The sequence below is a fragment of the Hylobates moloch genome, unplaced genomic scaffold (assembly GCF_009828535.3).
Source record: "Hylobates moloch isolate HMO894 unplaced genomic scaffold, HMol_V3 SCAFFOLD_8, whole genome shotgun sequence".
Taxonomy (NCBI): Eukaryota; Metazoa; Chordata; class Mammalia; order Primates; family Hylobatidae; genus Hylobates; species Hylobates moloch.
This window is the reverse complement of record NW_026652283.1, coordinates 37,601,213-37,619,727: the sequence shown is the minus strand read 5'-3', so window position 1 is coordinate 37,619,727 and position 18,515 is coordinate 37,601,213. Positions and strand designations below refer to the sequence as shown.

The 18,515-nt window shown below is 45.0% G+C and overlaps 1 protein-coding gene across 3 annotated transcripts in view; it reads left to right on the top strand.

Moving 5' to 3' along the window:
• Positions 1-12,695: 12,695 nt before the first annotated feature.
• The window catches only part of CLSPN (claspin), a 50,818-nt gene continuing 44,998 nt past the window's right edge, over positions 12,696-18,515 (top strand). For all 3 annotated transcript variants that reach the window (XM_058443135.1, XM_032160230.2, XM_058443134.1), the window contains exons 1-3: positions 12,696-12,863; positions 16,910-17,018; positions 17,525-17,973. In XM_058443135.1, coding sequence (XP_058299118.1) covers positions 12,840-12,863; positions 16,910-17,018; positions 17,525-17,973 — 582 coding nt within the window. In that variant the 5' untranslated portion in view covers positions 12,696-12,839. The remainder of the gene's footprint in view (positions 12,864-16,909; positions 17,019-17,524; positions 17,974-18,515) is intronic.

Genomic DNA, 18,515 nt, shown 5'->3' with positions numbered 1-18,515 from the left:
TGCATTCGTTTATCCTTCTCTCTCAATACAGACATGTAGATATAAGAAATGGCAGAGGGGTTGTGATAACAATACTGTATTTAATGGTCACAATATGTAAGTATCATTTGGTTCCATTAGAAGGAAAAATTATAGCATCATTGTGTCAGGCATTACATTTGGTGATTTTCTGAGTATTACTGGTAGCATCTGGGCTTATTGATCAAATACATATTCTTATATTGGGAACTCATATATCTAACACTCTTCTAAAACTTGGCATTCCTGACAAGAGTTGATATCTATCTTTCAAGAAGATAACAGGGTCATGCATCTGTCAATACAGCAAAGAAGCATCCTGGAAGAGTGAAAGGAGCATTGGAATTGAAGTTAGAGAGGTGAGATTCAAATCCCAGCTAAGCTATTAATTAGCTCTGTGATCCTGAATAATAAACCCTCTCTCCTACTCTGGGCCTCAGTTTCCATTTATAAAAATGGGGATAGTAAGAGTTACCCACTCTACAGGTTTCTTGTGTCAGCTAAATAATATATATGGAAGGCTTCATTCAAACAATGTCTAACCCATGATAGGAGCTTCTTTTAATTATCCATTACTGCATAATAAACCATACTAAACAACAAACAACAATCATTTATTTGCCCATAATTCTGTAATTTTTTTTTTTTTTGAGACTGAGTCTTGCTTTGTCACCCAGTGAAATGCAGTGGCGCTACCTTGGCTCACCGCAACCTCTGCCTCCCAGGTTCAAGCAATTTTCCTGCCTCAGCTTCCCAAGTAGCCAGGAGTACAGGCATGCGCCACCACACCCAGCTCATTTTTGTATTTTTAGTAGAAACAGGGTTTCACCATGTTGGCCAGGCTGGTCTCGAACTCCTGACCTCAGGTGATCCGCCTGCCCCGGCCTCCCAAAGTGCTGGGATTACAGGCATGGGCCACTGAGTCCGGCCCATAATTCTGTAATTTGGCTGGGTTTAGCTGGTTGATTCTTCTCCTGGTCTCATCTTTGGTCACTCACATGGTTGTATTCATCTGGTGGCTAAATGGGGCTGGGTGGTCCAGGATGGTCATGTCTGGCAATTAGCTGTTGGCTGAGGTGTCTTGATTCTCTTCCATGTGGCCCATTCAATGGGATAACTTGGTTTCTTAAATAGTGGCCACAGGCCAGACGTGGTGGCTCACTCCTGTAATCCCATCACCTTGGGAGGCTGAGGTGGGCGGATTGCCTGAGGTTGGGAGTTCCAGACCAGCCTGACCAACATGGAGAAACCCCGTCTCTACTAAAAATACAAAATTAGCTGGGCGTGGTGATGCATGCCTGTAATCCCAGCTACCTGGGAGGCTGAAGCAGGAGAATTGCTTGGACCCAGGAGGCAAAGGTTGCGGTGAGCCAAGATCATGCCATTGCACTCCAGCCTGGGCAATAAGAGCAAAACTCCATCTCAAAAAAAAAAAAAAAAAAAAAATAGCGGCCACAGTGTTCTGAGATAATGAAACTGAAAGCTGCAAAATCCCTTAAAGCTTAGCCTCAGAAACTATACAATGCTACCTTCTTTTTGTTGTTGTTGTTGTTTTTGAGACAGAGTCTCATTCTCTAGCCCAGGCTGGAGTGCAGTGGTGTGATCATAGCTCACTGCATCCTTGACCTCCTGGGCTCAAGTGATCCTCCCACCTCAGCCTCCTGAGTAGCTGGGATTACAGGCATGAGCCACTGTGCCTAGTACAAAGCTACTTGCGATACATTCTGTTGATGTGGGAGGGCAGGGGAGTGGGAGAGAGGGTCTTGCTGTGTTGACCAGGCTGGAGTGCAGTGGTGCAATCATGGCTCACTGTAGCTTGACCTCACCGGGCTCAGGTGATCCTCCTACCTCACCCTTCTGAGTAGCTGGGGCCACAGGCATGCACTACCAGCCCCAGCTAAATTTTGTATTTTTTGTAGAGATGGGGTTTCACCACATTGCCCAGGCTGGTCTTGAACTCCTGGGCTCAAGCTGTCCACCTACCTCAGCCTCCTAAAGTATTGGGTTTACAGGCATGAGCAACCATACTCAGCCTATTCTGTTGATTAATACAAGTAACTAGGACAGCCCAGATTTAAGAGATGTTGAATGAGATGGGAGGTACAGCAAAATCACATTGAAAAAGGAGAAGGCACAGCCAAGATTATTCTCTCAGTCTACCACAATGTTCAATAAAGGTTTGTGTGGTGAATGAATGACTGTATGTCTTATAGTTCTATTCTTCATATTCAAGGTCTGCTATGATCCTGCTTCTGGAGCACAAATCTCATATCTTTTCTATAACACTCATCACAGTCTACTTCACAATTTATTTGTAATGATATTTTATCCTCAGAGAAAGATAACTTGTCTTGTTTTCTCTTATATCTCATGAGTCTAGCAGATATTCAGGCTCCAAATAGACACTCTGTAGATGCTTATTGAGTTGGATTTAAACAATCTTTAGATCTTATTCCCTACTTTCCTTACCATCATCACCTACTAGTCCCCTCTAAAGTCATTAGTTGGACATTTCCCTTAATATCTTACTGTTATTCCTGTCTCCATGCCTTTACGCATTTTATTTTCTCTGCCTAAAATACTTCTCCTTTTCCTCTTTGCCTATTGTAATGTTTCTCACTGACATTTAGCAACCTTGGTCTTATCCACAAAATGCCAAGAGAGTCTGGGCCATTCTGACAATCATGATAAATCTCCTGGTTGAATAACACTGGTAAAACCATCCTTTGGGCCTATAGTAAGCACAAAATTATATTGTCGGTCCAATAACACCTCCTGTCTTAGAAGTTCCTAAGTGTTCCCCTATCCCAACTATATTGTGTTTGAAGGAGTTACTATATTCTCATAAGGCTCTACCCTTCTAGGTATAGTTGAATTATCTGGCATTCCTGAAGGGGGTCAAATATTAGCCAATCTATAAGCGGGAGCTGAAATGTAATAGAACGTAGGAATGGGCCGGGCACGGTGGCTCATGTCTGTAATGCCAGCACTTTGGGAGGCCGAGGTGGGCAGGTCACCTGAGGTCAGGAGTTCAAGACCAGCCTGGCCAATATGGCAAAACCCCGTCTCTACTAAAAATACAAAAATTAGGCCGGGCACAGTGGCTCACGCCTGTAATCTCAGCACTTTGGGAGGCCGAGGTGGGTGGATCACGAGGTCAGGAGATCGAGACCATCCTGGCTAACACAGTGAAACCCCATCTCTATTAAAAATACAAAAAATTAGCCGGGTGTGGTTGCGGGCACCTGTAGTCCCAGCTACTTGGGAGGCTAAGGCAGGAGAATGGCGTGAACCCCAAAGGTGGAGCTTGCAGTGAGCCGAGATTGCACCACTGCACTCCAGCCTGGGCGACAGTGTGAGACTCCGTCTCAAAAAAAAAAAAAAAAGGTAGGAATGGACCAGACTCCATTTGTCCTTATGTGGTAGAATTCTTTTTCCCCAAGCATACATAAATGAATAGTCTCTTTAGACTGGTTGAGGCATATGTAACTGAAGTATAATTGACAAGTGCTAGGGATGCTAATGTCTAAATAAACACTACTGTCACCACCAAGCCATTAAGTTTCTTTAATGGAGGTGGGAGTCATGAAAACACTTGGGTTTTTATAAAAACTGAAGTAAAAAGCTTGAGAAAAAAATTGAATATAGCAGGGTAGAAGAATTTCTCATATTCACTTTTCCTGAGTAGGAAGCCAGAACGAAAAGGGGAATTGAAGAAAAAATATATGAATGGAGGCCAGGCACGGTGGCTCATGCCTGTAATCCCAGCACTTTGGGAGGCCAAGGCGGGTGGATCACGAGGTTAGGAGATCGAGACCATCCTAGCTAACACAGTGAAACCCTGTCTCCACAAAAAATGCAAAAAAGTAACTGGGCATGGTGGCAGGCGCCTGTAGTCCCAGCTACTCGGGAGGCTGAGGCAGGAGAATCGCTTGAACCCAGGAGACAGAGGTTGCAGTGAGCCGAAATCACGCCACTGTACTCCAGTCTGGGCAATAGAGCGAGACTCCATCTCAAAAAAAAAAAGAAAAAGAAAGAAAGAAAGAAAATATGTGAATGGAATACAAAAGAGTTCAGGTTTGGGGTGCTGTGGGGATAGCAGTTTGGAAATAGAATGGAGAGAAAGGCTGAGCCTGGGGACCACCTCTTTAGTCACCAGAAGTGACTCCAATTTGGACAATGAGTAGACCGGGGAGAGCTAGGAAGGAGAAATCTTTCATTCTACACATTAATTTGCACCAAGCTAAAGTGAGTCTGTATTTGGAATTAGTGACCTGCATTCTTAATTTTGGTGAATGGCATCACAATCCATCACTCACCAGCACAGAAATGTGGGTGTCACTGGAGTCAGATTGACTCCACTGTCCCTCGCCCCTCAAGGTTAATCATCCATCAAGCCCTGTCAGCTTTGCCTCTTTTTCCAATCCATCCTCTCCTCTCCATTGTTACTACCATTGACCTAGTTCAAGTTTCCATAATCTCCCACTTAGACAACTGGTCTTCCTGCCTCCAGTCTAATCCCCTTCCAATCCATGCTTCATATGCTGCTAGAATAATCTTTCTCAAGCATATATCTGGTCATATCGCTCTCCTTAACAAAGTCCCTCCCCACACCCCATCTGCTCTGTTCATACTGTCTAAAAACTAAACTTTTAGGCATAGCATTCCAGACCTTTTGTTCCTGGTTTAACCTTCATTATCTAACCTGTTCATAACCTGTTTAGCCTTTATTCTGGCCACACCTCCACACCATGCTCTAGTCATACTGACCTACTTTTAGTTCCTCAAACACAACATGCTTTTTCGAGCCCCTTCACAAACCTGGAATGCCTTCTCCTCCCTATACCAGCCTGGAGAACTTCAATTCATCTTTGAAACTCAGTTCAGGCCGGGCGCGGTGGCTCACGCCTGTAATCCCAGCACTTTGGGAGGCCGAGGCGGGCGGATCACGAGGTCAGGAGATCGAGACCATCCTGGCCAACACAGTGAAACCCCGTCTCTACTAAAAATACAAAAAATTAGCCGGGCGTGGTGGCGGGCGCCTGTAGTCCCAGCTACTCGGGAGGCTGAGGCAGGAGAATGGCGTGAACCCCGGGGGGCGGAGCCTGCAGTGAGCCGAGATAGCGCCACTGCACTCCAGCCTGGGCGACAGCGAGACTCTGTCTCAAAAAAAAAAAAAAAGAAAAAAAAAGAAAAGAAACTCAGTTCAGGAGTCATCTGCCCACTGACTTACCCCAGGCACAGTCAGTTGTCCCTCCCTCAAGGACAAATAGCTCCCTCCTGCAGCTACCTGTACACACCTCCATATCACACATGCTTGTTTGCTTGCCTGTCTCTGACTGCAGTGGGAAGCTCTCTGAGGACAAGATTGTATTTTATTTGTCTTTATATTCTTTGTATCTAGTAGGGGCTTAAAATAGGTGCTCAAATGGATGAATGTTTTATAGGTACTTTAGATTTGCCCAGTGTCATGGTAAGGGAGCTTCTGCACACAGACTAGCTGATGGTGTGTGCATATATACCTTGGGAAAAGGCCCTGGCATTTTTTTGTTTTTGTTTTTGTTTAGTCTCTAGTATTTTAACCACTTATTCAACAATCATTTATTATTTATTTATTCTTTTTTTGAGACAGAGTCTCACTCTGTCGCCCAGGCTGGAGTGCAGTGGTGCAATCTTGGCTCACTGCAACCTCTGCCTCCCGGATTCAAGCAATTCTCTGCTTCAGCCTCCCAAGTAGTTGGGATTACAGGCGCCTGCCACCATGCCCCACTAATTTTCTGAATTTTTAGTAGAGACAGGGTTTCACCACCTTGGCCATGCTGGTCTTGAACTCTTGACCTTATGATCCACCTGCCTTGGCCTCCCAAAGTGCTGGGATTATAGGCGTGAGCCACTGCACCTGGCCTCAACAATTATTTATTAAGCACCCACTATATTTCAGGCCCTATACCTTTAAAAAAAAAATTGAGTCAGGGTCTTGCTCCGTTGGCCAGGCTGGATGCAGTGGTGCGATCATGGCTCACTACAGCCTCAGGTTTAAGTGATCTTCCCACTTCAGCCTCCTAAGTGGCTTGGACCACAGGCGCTCGTCACCACTCTCAGCTAATTTTTAAAAAAATTTTTAGTAAAGGTGAGGTCTCACTATGTTGCTCAGGCTGGTCTTGAACTTCTCAACTCAAGCCTCCTCCTGTCTCAGCCTCCCAAAGTGCTGGGATTACAGGCATGAGCCATTGTGTCCGGACCTGTGCCGTTTTATTTTATTCTATTATTTCTTTTTTTTTTGAGACCGAGTCTCACTCTGTTACCCAGGCTGGAGTGCAGTGGTGCGATCTCGGCTTACTGCAGCCTCTGCCTCCCAGGTTCAAGCGAGTCTCCTGCCTCAGACTCCCTGAGTAACTGAGATTACAGGCACCTGCCACCACACCCGGCTAATTTTTTTTTTTTTTTTTGAGATGGAGTCTTGCTCTGTCACCTAGGCTGGAGTGCAGTGGCACAATCTCGGCTCACTGCAAGCTCCGCCTCCTAGGTTGACGCCATTCTCCTGCCTCAGCCTCCCGAGTAGTTGGGGCTACAGGCGCCCACCACCATGCCCGGCTAATTTTTTGTATTTTTAGTAGAGATGGGGTTTCACCGTGTTAGCCAGGATGGTCTCGATCTCCTGACCTCGTGATCCACCCGCCTTGGCCTCCCAAAGTGCTAGGATTACAGACGTCAGCCACCACGCCCAGCCTACACCCGGCTAATTTTTGTATTTTTAGCAGAGACGGGGTTTCACCATGTTGGCCAGGCTGGTTTTGAACTCCCAGCCTCAAGTGATCCACCTGCCTCGGCCTTCCAAAGTGCTGGGATAACAGGCATGAACCACTGTGCCCAGTGTATTATTATTTTTTGAGACAGTCTCACTCTGTCGCCCAGGCTGGAGTGCAGTGGTGCAATCTTGGCTCACTGCAACCTCTGACTCCTGGGTTCAAGTGATTCTTGTGTGTCAGCCTCCGGAGCAGCTGGGATTACAGGCATGTGCCACCACACTGGGCTAAGTTTTGCATTTTTAGTAGAGACAGAGTTTCACCATCCTCTCCTCTCCATTGTTACTACCATTGATCTAGTTCAGGTTCCCATAATCTCCCACTTAAACAACTGGTCTAGCTCCTATTATTCTGGTCGAACTCCTGGCCTCAAGTGATCCACCTGCCTCAGCCTCCCCAAAGTGCTGGGATTACAGGCTGAGCCACTGCACCGAGGCCCTGTACCGTTTTAAAAGTCAGAGGCTACTATGATAAGCAAGAAAAACAGTTCTGGCCTTCAAGCAGGGTACTCTCTAAGAGAAGCTTCATAACTGTATGCAATGACAATATGAATTTTTTTTTTTTTTTTTTGAGACAGAGTCTCGTTCTGTCTCCCAGGCTGGAGTGCGGTGGTGCGGTCTCGGCTCACTGCAACCCCTGCCTCACGAGTTTAAGCGATTCTCCTGCCTCAGCCTCCCGAGTAGTGGGACTACAGGCACACACCACCACGCCTGGCAAATTTTTTTTTTTTTTTTTGGTATTTTTAGTAGAGATGGGGTTCCACCGTGTTGCCCAGGCTGGTCTTGAACTCCTGAGCTTAGGCAATCCACCAGCCTCGGCCTCCTAAAGTGCTGGGATTACAGGCGTGAGCCACCTCACCTGGCCGAAATTATTTTTAAAATAAGATACTGGGAGATGCAGTTATTTTACCCCACCAAAGGAACATTTAAATAACTTGAATAATCTTAAAATGACCCCACGTCTCAAATGGTTTTAGGATAGAGTGGCATAACCAAGGTCTGCCACACAGTGGCAGTGTTTCTCCAGGGACGAAGGTAATTTAGCAGCCCAGGACTTTGGAAAAGCAGGTAGTTCTCAAACTTCACTCGAGAGGAATAGCAGTACTAAAAATGTAACATGGTATCCTTCCTCAATTTGCAGAAAAAGAAATAAAAGACATAATTCAGTCAATTATCTTCCTCCAAACTTTCTTAAGCCTTTGGTTTCCGCTTTTGTCTGCCAAGGAGCACATATAAACAGAGCACTTTTAGAACTGGCTGAGCATGTTAAGTTCCATGGCTGATCTTTTCCCAGACTTGGAATGTCAGAATTGCTTTTTAATTTTTTTTTGTGATATAATAATATATCCTACTAGTTAAAATGTTTCATCATTCAAATGACCAGATTAACAGCATCAGTACTGCAAAATGCTTCCTATTCATTAAACCTATTTGAGTGCCCTACTCATTACACCTATTTGAGTGCCCTACTCATTAAACCTATTTGAGAATCATGATCTCATCCAATGTTTTCTAGTTACAAAAAAGAAGAAGTTTCTTTTCTTTTTTTGAAATGGAGTCTTGCTCTGTCACCCAGGCTGGAGTGCAGTGGCGTGCGATCTCAGCTCACTGCAATCTCTGCCTCCCAGGTTCAAGCAATTCTCCTGCCTCAGCCTCCCGAGTAGCTGGGACTACAGGTGCCTGCCACCATGCCCGGCTAATTTTTGTATTTTTAGTAGAGTCAGGGTTTCACCATGTTGGCCAGGCTGGTCTCGAACTCCTGGCCTCAAGTGATCTGACTGCCTCAGCCTCCCAAAATTCTGGGATTACAGGCATGAGCCACTGCGTCCAACCTCCAAAAGAGAACACGTTTCTGAGAAACTAAATTACTTACGTAAGTTTATGAAGCCCTCTATGGGACAGGTTCAGACTAATCCCCATAAAGTGAGCACTCCAGATGTTTCCTTTGTTGCCATTTATCAACTCGATAAACAAGGATTGTTGGATGACTACAACAATGAAGGGACAGAGAGGTCAAGGTGATTCACAGGTTTCTGAACTGGTGAGTGGATTATGGTTCCATTCACCAAAATTGAGAATACAGGTTACTAATTCTAAATACAGACTCACTTTATCTGGCACAAGTTAATGTGTAAAATAAAAGTTTCCTGGGGATGGTAGGAATAAGAAGTTGTTGCTTAATGGGCATAGAGTTTCAGTTTTGCAAGATGAAAGAAGTTCTAGGCCAGGCATGTTGGGTCACACCTGTAATCCCAGCGCTTTGGGAGGCTGAGGTGCATGGATCACTTGAGGTCAGGAGTTCAAGACCAGCCTGGCCAACATGGTGAAACCCCATCTCTCCTAAAAATACAAAAAAGTAGCCAGGCGTGGTGGCAGGTGCCTGTAATCCCAGCTACTTGGGAGGCTGAGGCAGGAGAGTTACTTGAACCCGGGAGGCAGAGGTTGCAGTGAGCCAAGATAGCACCATTGCATTCCAGCCTAGGCAACAAGAGCAAAACTCCATTTCAAAAAAAAAAAAAAAAGAAAGAAAGAAAAAAAGAAAAGAATTCTGAAGACGGGTTGCATAACAATTTGAATGTACTTCTGAACTGCATACTTTAAAATGGTTAAGATGGTAAATTTTATGTTATATATGTCTTACCACAATAAAAAATGAATAAAAGGTTTTCCTTTCCTAGCTTACCCCTGTCCACCCATTGTTCAAACTGGAGCTTTCTCTCTTAGCTTCTGTGATGAGTGAAGAGGTGCTCCCCAAAGGTATTTTAAAATACCAATATAAGGAATATTATTTCACTTATTCACTTTCAGAGGGAGCTCAAGAAGTTGTCAAGTGAATGAATTAATTAGTTCAACAAATATTTATCAGTTTTCCTACCTTGAACCTGGGATGTTCTAAGCCCTTTGTTCTCAAAGTGTGGTCTCCAGATCAGCAACACTAGCATCACCAGGGAATTTGTTAGAAATATACATTCCTGTGGGGCACGGTGGTTCATGCCCATAATCCCAACACTTTGCTAGGCTGAGACGTGCAGATTGCTTGAGTCCAGGAGTTTGAGACCAGCTTGGGCAACATGGTGACACCCCGTCTCTACAAAATAAAAAATCAGCTGGGCATGGTGGTGCACACCTGTAGTCCCAGCCTCTTGGGAGGCTGAGGTGGAAGGGTTGCTTGAGCCTGGGAGGTTGAGGCTACAGTGAGCTGTGGTCATGCCACTGCACTCAGGGAGACAAAAAAAAAAAAGGAAAGACAGAAGTATACATCTCTGGACCCCACTTCAGACATACTGAATCAGAAACTTTGGCACTAGGACCCAACAATCACTGTTTTTACCAGCCTTTCAGATTATTCCGATGCATGCTCAAGTTTAAGAAAGACAATTCTAGGTTGCAATGATACAGAAGCAAAGAAAGCAAAGTGCCTGTCCTCTTGGAGCAACACCAGACAAATAGATATAAATAAAATTTCAAGCAAAGGAAAGTGTTATCCGGAAAACCAACACAGAAGAAGGAGGGAGAAGACAGAGGATGCTTAGGCAGCGTCTCTCTGAGGGGTATGAGCTCTGAAGTCACATCAAGTCTAAAAATTGGCTCCACCAGTTTCTAGCCTTTTAAAAGTTTGGTTTCCTCATCTTCTAAGAAAGAGATAATAATATTACAAGTTTACTCTGAAGATTAAATAAGATAACGCTTATAACATCCTTGCAACTGTTTCTGCCACTGAGTAAGGCTTCAATAAACGTTAGCCCTCCACATATGATGGGGAGTGCCATAGATGTATATCTGGGAATTGTTGATGTAGAAATTAATAGTAAAGTGGATGAAAAGGTGCATAAACCAAGACACAAAAAGAGAAGAGGACAGATGATGGGCTCTTGTTGGTGGGGACAGAAGTGGGTTGAGACATGGTGGGGAGGTAAAAAAATGAAGACGTGGAGAGGGAGCTTTTTTCTGAACCCAGCTAAAGCTGGAAACTTGGAAGAGGAGGCCAGTGGATTGGGTGAAGAACCAACCATTTGGTATGCCTGTGACTGAGGAGGTTCTCAGGATGCAGGACTTTTAGTGCTAAAACTAGGAAACTCCTGGGCAAGCTGGGCCAAGCTGGCTGCCCTGGCAGTGGATATGACCATGGAGGGTGAAGTGAGCAATAAATACTCTGACCTTTCTTTCCTGGTGGCCTCTCATCTCCTTACAGTAACCTTATAAGGTGCCTTTACAGGGGCCTGACCCAACCAGAAGCCAGAGGGCAAGGGAGCTGGGATAATATAGTCTAGAGAGGTCAGCCTTGCCTTGACACACATCAGGGTAAAGGAAGGACAGAAAATTGACCTGGAAGGGCAAAAAATAATGGCCAGCACAGTGGCAAAACTGGGATTAGAATTGTCTGGGATAGGCCAGGTACGGTGACTCAAGCCTGTAATCCCAGCACTTTGGGAGGCTGAGACGGGCGGATCACGAGGTCAGGAGTTCAAGATCAGCCTGGCCAAAACAGTGAAACCTCATCTCTACTAAAGTTACAAAAAATTAGCTGGGCGTGGTGGCACACGCCTATAATCCTAGCTATTCAGGAGGCTAAGGCAGGAGAATCGCCTGAACCCAGGAGGCAGAGGTTGCAGTGAGCCGACATCACGCCATTGCACTCCAGCCATGGTGACAGGGAGAGACTCCGTCTCAACAACAACAACAACAACAACAACAACAACAACAACAACAACAACAAAAGAACTGTGTCTGGGATAAACCTGATTTCAGAGCTTCAGTTTTGTTCCAGCCTTGTTTAAAGGTAGAATGCCCTCTAGGAGTGATGACTGCTTTCTACATCCTCAAATTAACCCTACATAAAATTATAAAGATTATCCAACCATATTCTTTGGTATCTGAGCAGCCCACAAAACTTTTTTCTTTAGAGACAAGGTCTTGCTCTGTCGCCTAGGCTGAAGTGCGATGGTGTGATCATAACTCACTCTAACCTCAAACTCCTGGACTCAAGCCATCCTCCCACCTCGGCCTCCCAAAGCGTTGAGATTACAAGCGTGAGCCACGGCGCCCGGCCCTCTTTAAAAAATAAAAGTGGGCCGGGCACGGTGGCTCACGCCTGTAATCCCAGCACTTTGGGAGGCCGAGACGAGGAACATTTGAGATAAGGAGTTCAAGAGCAGCCTGGCCAACATGGTGAAACCCTGTCTCTACTAAAAATACAAAAATTAGCCAGGGGTTGGTGGCGGGTGCCTGTAATCCTAGCTACTCGGGACGCTGAGGCACGAGAATCGCTTGAACCCTGGAGGCGGAGGTTGCAGTGAGCTGAGATCGCGCCATTGCATTTCATCCTGGCTAACAGAGGGAGACTCTGTCTCAAAAAAAAAAAAAAAAAAGGTGTGTGTGTATACATATATATGTGTGTGTGTATATAGGTGTGTACATATGTGTGTGTGTGTATATATATGTGTGTGTGAGTATATATAGATATATTCCGTGGTAAGTGTCATGTACAAGAGGCAGACAGGATCTAGCTGCTCCAGAAACGAAGTCAGTGGAGAAAATCCCCACGGAGACCTTAGAATTCCTCTAAAAAGTTCAGGTACAGGACACTCCCAGGTGCCCAGGAACCGTTTCCCAGCTCACTTCCCCCCGAAAGACTCACCCCTCCAAGCGCACTTGATGCTTTGGCAAGTGTCAAAGGTCAGAGACCAGGGTTCGCCTGGTACCGACGGCCCCGCCCCCGTGCACCCCCAGCTCCCCCAGGCTCCGCTACCAGCAGCTGCGACCCGCCAACTCAGCCTGAGTTATATGAGATTGGGCGGCCGGAGGCGCTGCGTGATTGGTGGGTCGGAAGGGGGCGGGGACTCGCTGGAAAGCCCCCTCTGGATTGGTGAAAACCATCTGGGTGGGACCTCCACTCTGGCTGGGCGGGAAAGCAAGAACAGCACTGCTGGGCTGGAGACGGCGGGAGCCGCTGCTCTCCGACTGAGGGAATCAGAGACAGCTCCGTCCCTAGTGGAGCGCAGGGGAGGCAGGAGTCATGACGGGCGAGGTGGGTTCTGAGGTGAGTTTATGCACACGCCCCCCATGGGGGCTGCGAAGGCCGGGCACCGAGAGGTTAGGTGGGGCCGGGGTAGACCCCGCTGACCCGAGGCGCCCGGGCGGGAGGACTGCGGCTCCCAGCGTTCGCCGCGCCGGCTCCCGCGACCTCGAGACTCGGCCGGGATGGGTTCCGACCGGGCATCCCGTCCCACCGCCGGGCTTCCCGCGCTTCGGGATCCGTGGCCGGGGAGCTCCAGGTCTCTGCGGCGCGCGCTGCCGGCAGCCCAGCCCCTCTTCAGCCGGTTCCTGCCGCCAGCCCTCCCCTTTCGCGCGCTTCCTGTCGCGGAAACTCCTCCCCTCAGGGTGCCCTGAAAGCCAGGAGGCTCTGGCCGAACCCGGCCGCAGCGGTGCGGGGGGATTCTCCGCAAAGAGAGGGCGAGCGAGGGTGTTAGGGAGTTCCACACTGGGCCTGGGAGGGGCCCTGGAGGTCATCGCGCGCAGGCCCTTTGCGTTTTCCGACGGGGCCCCGAGTGGGGAAGTCACCGTTGGGGCTCCTGGCTGGTGGCTGGCAGCTCCCTGGCGAAATTGGGCATAGAAAACAGATGTTTCCAGACCTGTGTCCTTTCTGGGGCCAGATTCGGGCAAGGCACTCCCGCCTTAGGAGCAAAATTTAAAGGGGCGTCAAAACCCTCAATCAAACTCATATTTTAATGCAATATTTTTTAAAAACCAAAATTAATGCAAAAACTTTTTATGATTTGATATTGAACAAAATATCAGACGTTTAAACAAAGAGAAGGTCCGACCAGTCATTTGCACGACCCTGCCTCACTCACCTCACCCTAATCCCATCCCTGTTTCCAATAAACTTTATTTACAAAAGCGGGCGTATTATTTACCTCATGGGCCGTAGATTATTGATTTAATTTTTTAAAAAAATATTGCATTAATATGTTATTTATTTTGATTACTGAATTTTTTGAGACCTCACCCCACCCTGTTCCTAGCCCTGCCCTTTGACGTTGCTGCAAATTGCCTAGAAGATAATCGTCATTCAAAGCAGCCCTATTCCTTGAGCTGTCTGGTTACCTAAATTCGGTTTCCACATTCACAAACAGAAGTAATAGTTTTACTGCTTTGGATTGTTGAGAGGATCGTCAGTGCATATATATTAATTCTCAGCAATCCCAGCACTTTGGGAGGCCAAGGCCGGCAGATTGCTTGAGCTCAAGAGTTCGAAACCAGCCTGCGTAGAAAACGTGGCAAAACCCCGCCGCTACAAAAAAAAAAAAAATTAGCCGGGCGTCACCTGTGGTCCCAGCTACTCGGGAGGCTGAGGTGAGAGAATCCTTTGGGCCTGGGAGGTCAAGGCTGCAGTGAGCCATGATCCTGCCACTGCACTCCAGCCTGGGTGACAGAGTGAGACGCTGTATCAAAAAAAAAAAAATTTGTACCTCGCATTCAAATCAATTTAGTAATTTTTTTTTTTTTTGAGGCAGAGTCTCGCTCTATTGCCCAGGCTGGAGTGCGGTGGCGCAATCTCGGCTCACTGCAACCTCTGTCTCCTGGATTCAAGCGATTCTCCTGCCTCAGCCTCCTGAGCAGCTGGGACTACAGGCACACACCACCACGTCCAGCTAATTTTTGTATTTTTAGTAGATATGGAGTTTCACCGTATTGGCCAGGCTAGTCTCGAACTCTTGACCTTGTGATCCACCCGCCTCGGCCTCCCAAAGTGCTGGGATTACAGGTGTGAGCCACCATGCCTGACCAATTTAATAATTTTTTGAGAAACCACTAGGGTGAGGCCTTGTGCCCTGTTACATTACTGATGTTCATATTTCTCCCTTTATTAATAAGTTGATTCAGAGCCCTGAGAACACTAAGGAGGTAGACTTGGCATCTAGGGTTAGCTTTAAGGTCACTAACTGATCAAGTCACCTAACACAGCCCTCCTCCTTAGGTTTTTATTTGCGACTTTTTAAACTGTCTTATTTAGAAATTTTCAAACCTATACAACCGTAGAAAGGATGGTATAATGAACCCATCACCTTACTTCAACTACAGTTTGAATATCTCTCGTCTGAAATGCTTGGGACCAGAAGGGTTTTGAATTTCAGATTTATTTTGGATTTTGGAATATTTGCATACACATAATGAGATATCTTGGGGGAGGGAACCAAGTCTAAACATGAAATTCAGTTATATTTCATATATACCTTACACACATAGTCTGAAGGTAATTTTATACAGCATTTTAAAATAATTTCATGCATGAAGCAAAGGTTTTACTGCAGCTCATCATATGAGGTCAAGTGTGGAATTTTCATTTAGTGGCATCATGTCAGTGCTCAGATATTTGGAATTGGGAGCATTTCAGATGTTCAGGTTAGAGATGTTCAACCCTTATTTTCAAATCATGGCCAATCTTGTTTTATTCATACAGCTACCCATTTTTCCTCTCACAGGATTATTTGGAAGAAAATCCCAGATATCATATTATTTGAACCACAAATATTTTAGTGTGCATATCTAACAGACAAGAGCTTTCCAAAAATAGATACTATGATATTATTACCACACCTAAGAAGTATCTAGTCAGTGTTCAGATTTCTTTGACTCAGAGATATTTCATTTATTTTTATATGCCATGTTAGCATAATTATTTACATTTTTAGTTTTTTGAATCATCATCCGAAGTTGGCATATTGCAATTGTTTATATTATATATGTGTATATATGCATATATGTATGTATTTTAAGATATACATACATATATAAAGCATACATTTATGTATATAGAAATATACAGGGCCGGTTGTGGTGGCTTACGCTTGTAATTCCAGCATTTTGGGAGGCTGAGGCAGGCGGATCATCTGAGGTCAGAAGTTCGAGACCAGCCTGGCTAACATGGCGAAACCCCGTTTCTACAAAAAATTAGCCGGGCATGGTGGCACGCGCCTGTAATCCCAGCTACTCGGGAGGCTGAGGCAGGAGAATCGCTTGAACCCAGGAGGTGGAGGTTGTAGGGAGCCAAGATCGTGCCATTGCACTCCAGCTTGGGCGATAAGAGCGAAACTCCGTGTCAAAAAAAGAAATATACACATAACCGGGCTTGGTAGCTCACGTCTGTAATCCCAGCACTTTGGGAGTCCGAGGCGGGCAGATCACCTGAGGTCAGGAGTTGGAGACCAGCCTGACTAACATGGAGAAACCCCGTCTCTACTAAAAATACAAAATTAGCCGGACATGGTGACACATGCCTGTAATACCAGCTACTCGGGAGGCTGAGGCAGGAGAATCGCTTGAACCCAGGAGGCAGAGGTTGCAGTGAGCCGAGATTGCGCCACTGCACTCCAGCATGGGTGACAGAGCGAGATTCTATCTCAAAAAAAAAAAAAAGAGAGAGAGAAAGAAAGAAACCACCCAGTTTGACTTGTAGAGTTTCCCACATCTAGATTGCACATCTGTGGTATTATTCAACATGTTCCCCTATTCCCTCTATTTCTTGTAACTTGCTAGTTAGATCTAGAGACTTGATAGGATTCAAATTTGATTGTTCTGTCAGGAATACTTTATAGCTAGTATTGGGTACTTCTATTAGGCAACACATAATGTCTGGTTGTTTCTCTTTTGGTGATGTTAGCAGCCATTAATGATAATTGCCGAGGTCTGTTATTTAATTGAGGGTTGATAAAATTGTGATAATCTAATTCTATCATTTATTAATTCATTAGGATATTTCTCTAAATAGAAACTTCCCCTCATCAATCATATGGATATATTGGGGAACAGTTCACACGGAAAAGGCATAATAAATGGTTGATTCTTTTCATTTTTTTTTACCATTACTAAAAGAGTTGGTTCTGTTAGCATCCTTCAAAGGTGAAAAATGAACTTTTGTTTGTTTGTTGTCCAGTAATTCTAAATGTCATCCCTTCAAGGAACCATTGTATTTGGTTCTTTCCTTAGTTCAGGTTGATGATCCCATGATGATTTGTGTGTCATTATGTACTTGGAGCTTTCAGTCACCTGCTGGTTAATACAAAGTATATTGTCATTTTCTAGGTTCACCTAGAAATCAGTGATCCAAAAGTCATTTCACAAGAGGAAGCAGATAGTCCTTCAGATAGTGGACAGGGCAGCTATGAAACAATTGGACCCTTGAGTGAAGGAGGTTTGTAATAGTATTTTTATTTTTAGGAATAGGTTGCGGGAGCCTCCGTTGTAAGTAGATTGGATTGATTTCATTATTCTCTTGATTTATTACATTATTAATGCCCCATCCTTATTGTTTGTTTTATTATAAAAGCAAAATAACAGTGCTTGTACCTTTTCAAAACTATGTTATATTGTTGAATGTCTAATAGCGACCATATTGCCTGGTTAATTGCATTCATCCTATAATAAAAGGAATTTTAACACCTGCCAGAGGATTAGAACAACTTTACACATTGTAAAGATACGTAAAATTACATTTCCCAGTAAGAAATATTTTTCCCAGGGAAAATGTTTTTCAAAATGTATTTTTAGATTTGCTTTGCTACAATCAGTTCTTAATAGTAGTTACATAATTTCACAAGGTAATATATCACTTGTATAACTGAATATATTTTTGAGGAGTAGTGGGACTAGGAGGAAGATCAAATGATGGTATAATTAAAAGAAAATTGTTTCCTCCAGATTCAGATGAAGAGATATTTGTAAGTAAGAAGGTGAAAAACAGGAAGGTTCTACAAGACAGTGATTCTGAAACAGAGGACACAAATGCCTCTCCAGAGAAAACTACCTATGACAGTGCCGAGGAGGAAAATAAAGAGAATTTATATGCTGGGAAAAATACAAAAATCAAAAGGATTTACAAAACTCTGGCAGACAGTGATGAAAGTTACATGGAAAAGTCTTTGTATCAGGAAAATCTTGAAGCACAAGTGAAACTTTGCTTAGAGCTGAGTCTTCAGTCTGGAAACTCTATGGACTTTACCACTGACAGAAAGAGTTCCAAAAGGCACATACATGATAAAGAAGGAACTGCAGGAAAAGCAAAAGTAAAATCAAAAAGAAGACTTGAGAAAGAGGAGAGAAAAATGGAAAAAATTAGACAGCTAAAAAAGAAGGAAACAAAAAACCAGGTACATTTTAAAGAATAATTTGCTATTGCTTGGGTAGGTTAACATTTTAGAAAAGGTTGCTGTTAGTACTTGAGGTTGTTTCTGCTGTCCGACTGTTGCTTTGAATTGACTATTTTGTGTTGAGAATTATTCTCAATAGGTATGTGATTTAAAACTAACTGGTCTTGGCCAGGTGCAGTGGTGCATACCTCTAATCCTGGCACTTTGGGAGGCCAAGGCCAGAGGGTCACTTAAGCCCAGGAGTTCGAGACCAGCCTAGGCAACAGAGGGAGATCCCATCTCTACAAAAAATTTAAAAATTAGTTGGGTGTGGTGGCCCTAGTCCCAGCTGTAGTTCCAGCTACTTGGGAGGGTGAGGTGGGAGAATCACTTGAGCCCGGGAAGTCGAGGCTGCAATGAAGCTGTAATTGTACCACTGCAGCCGGGCGCGGTGGCTCAAGCCTGTAATCCCAGCACTTTGGGAGGCCGAGGCGGGCGGATCACGAGGTCAGGAGATCGAGACCATCCTGGCTAACACGGTGAAACCCTGTCTCTACTAAAAA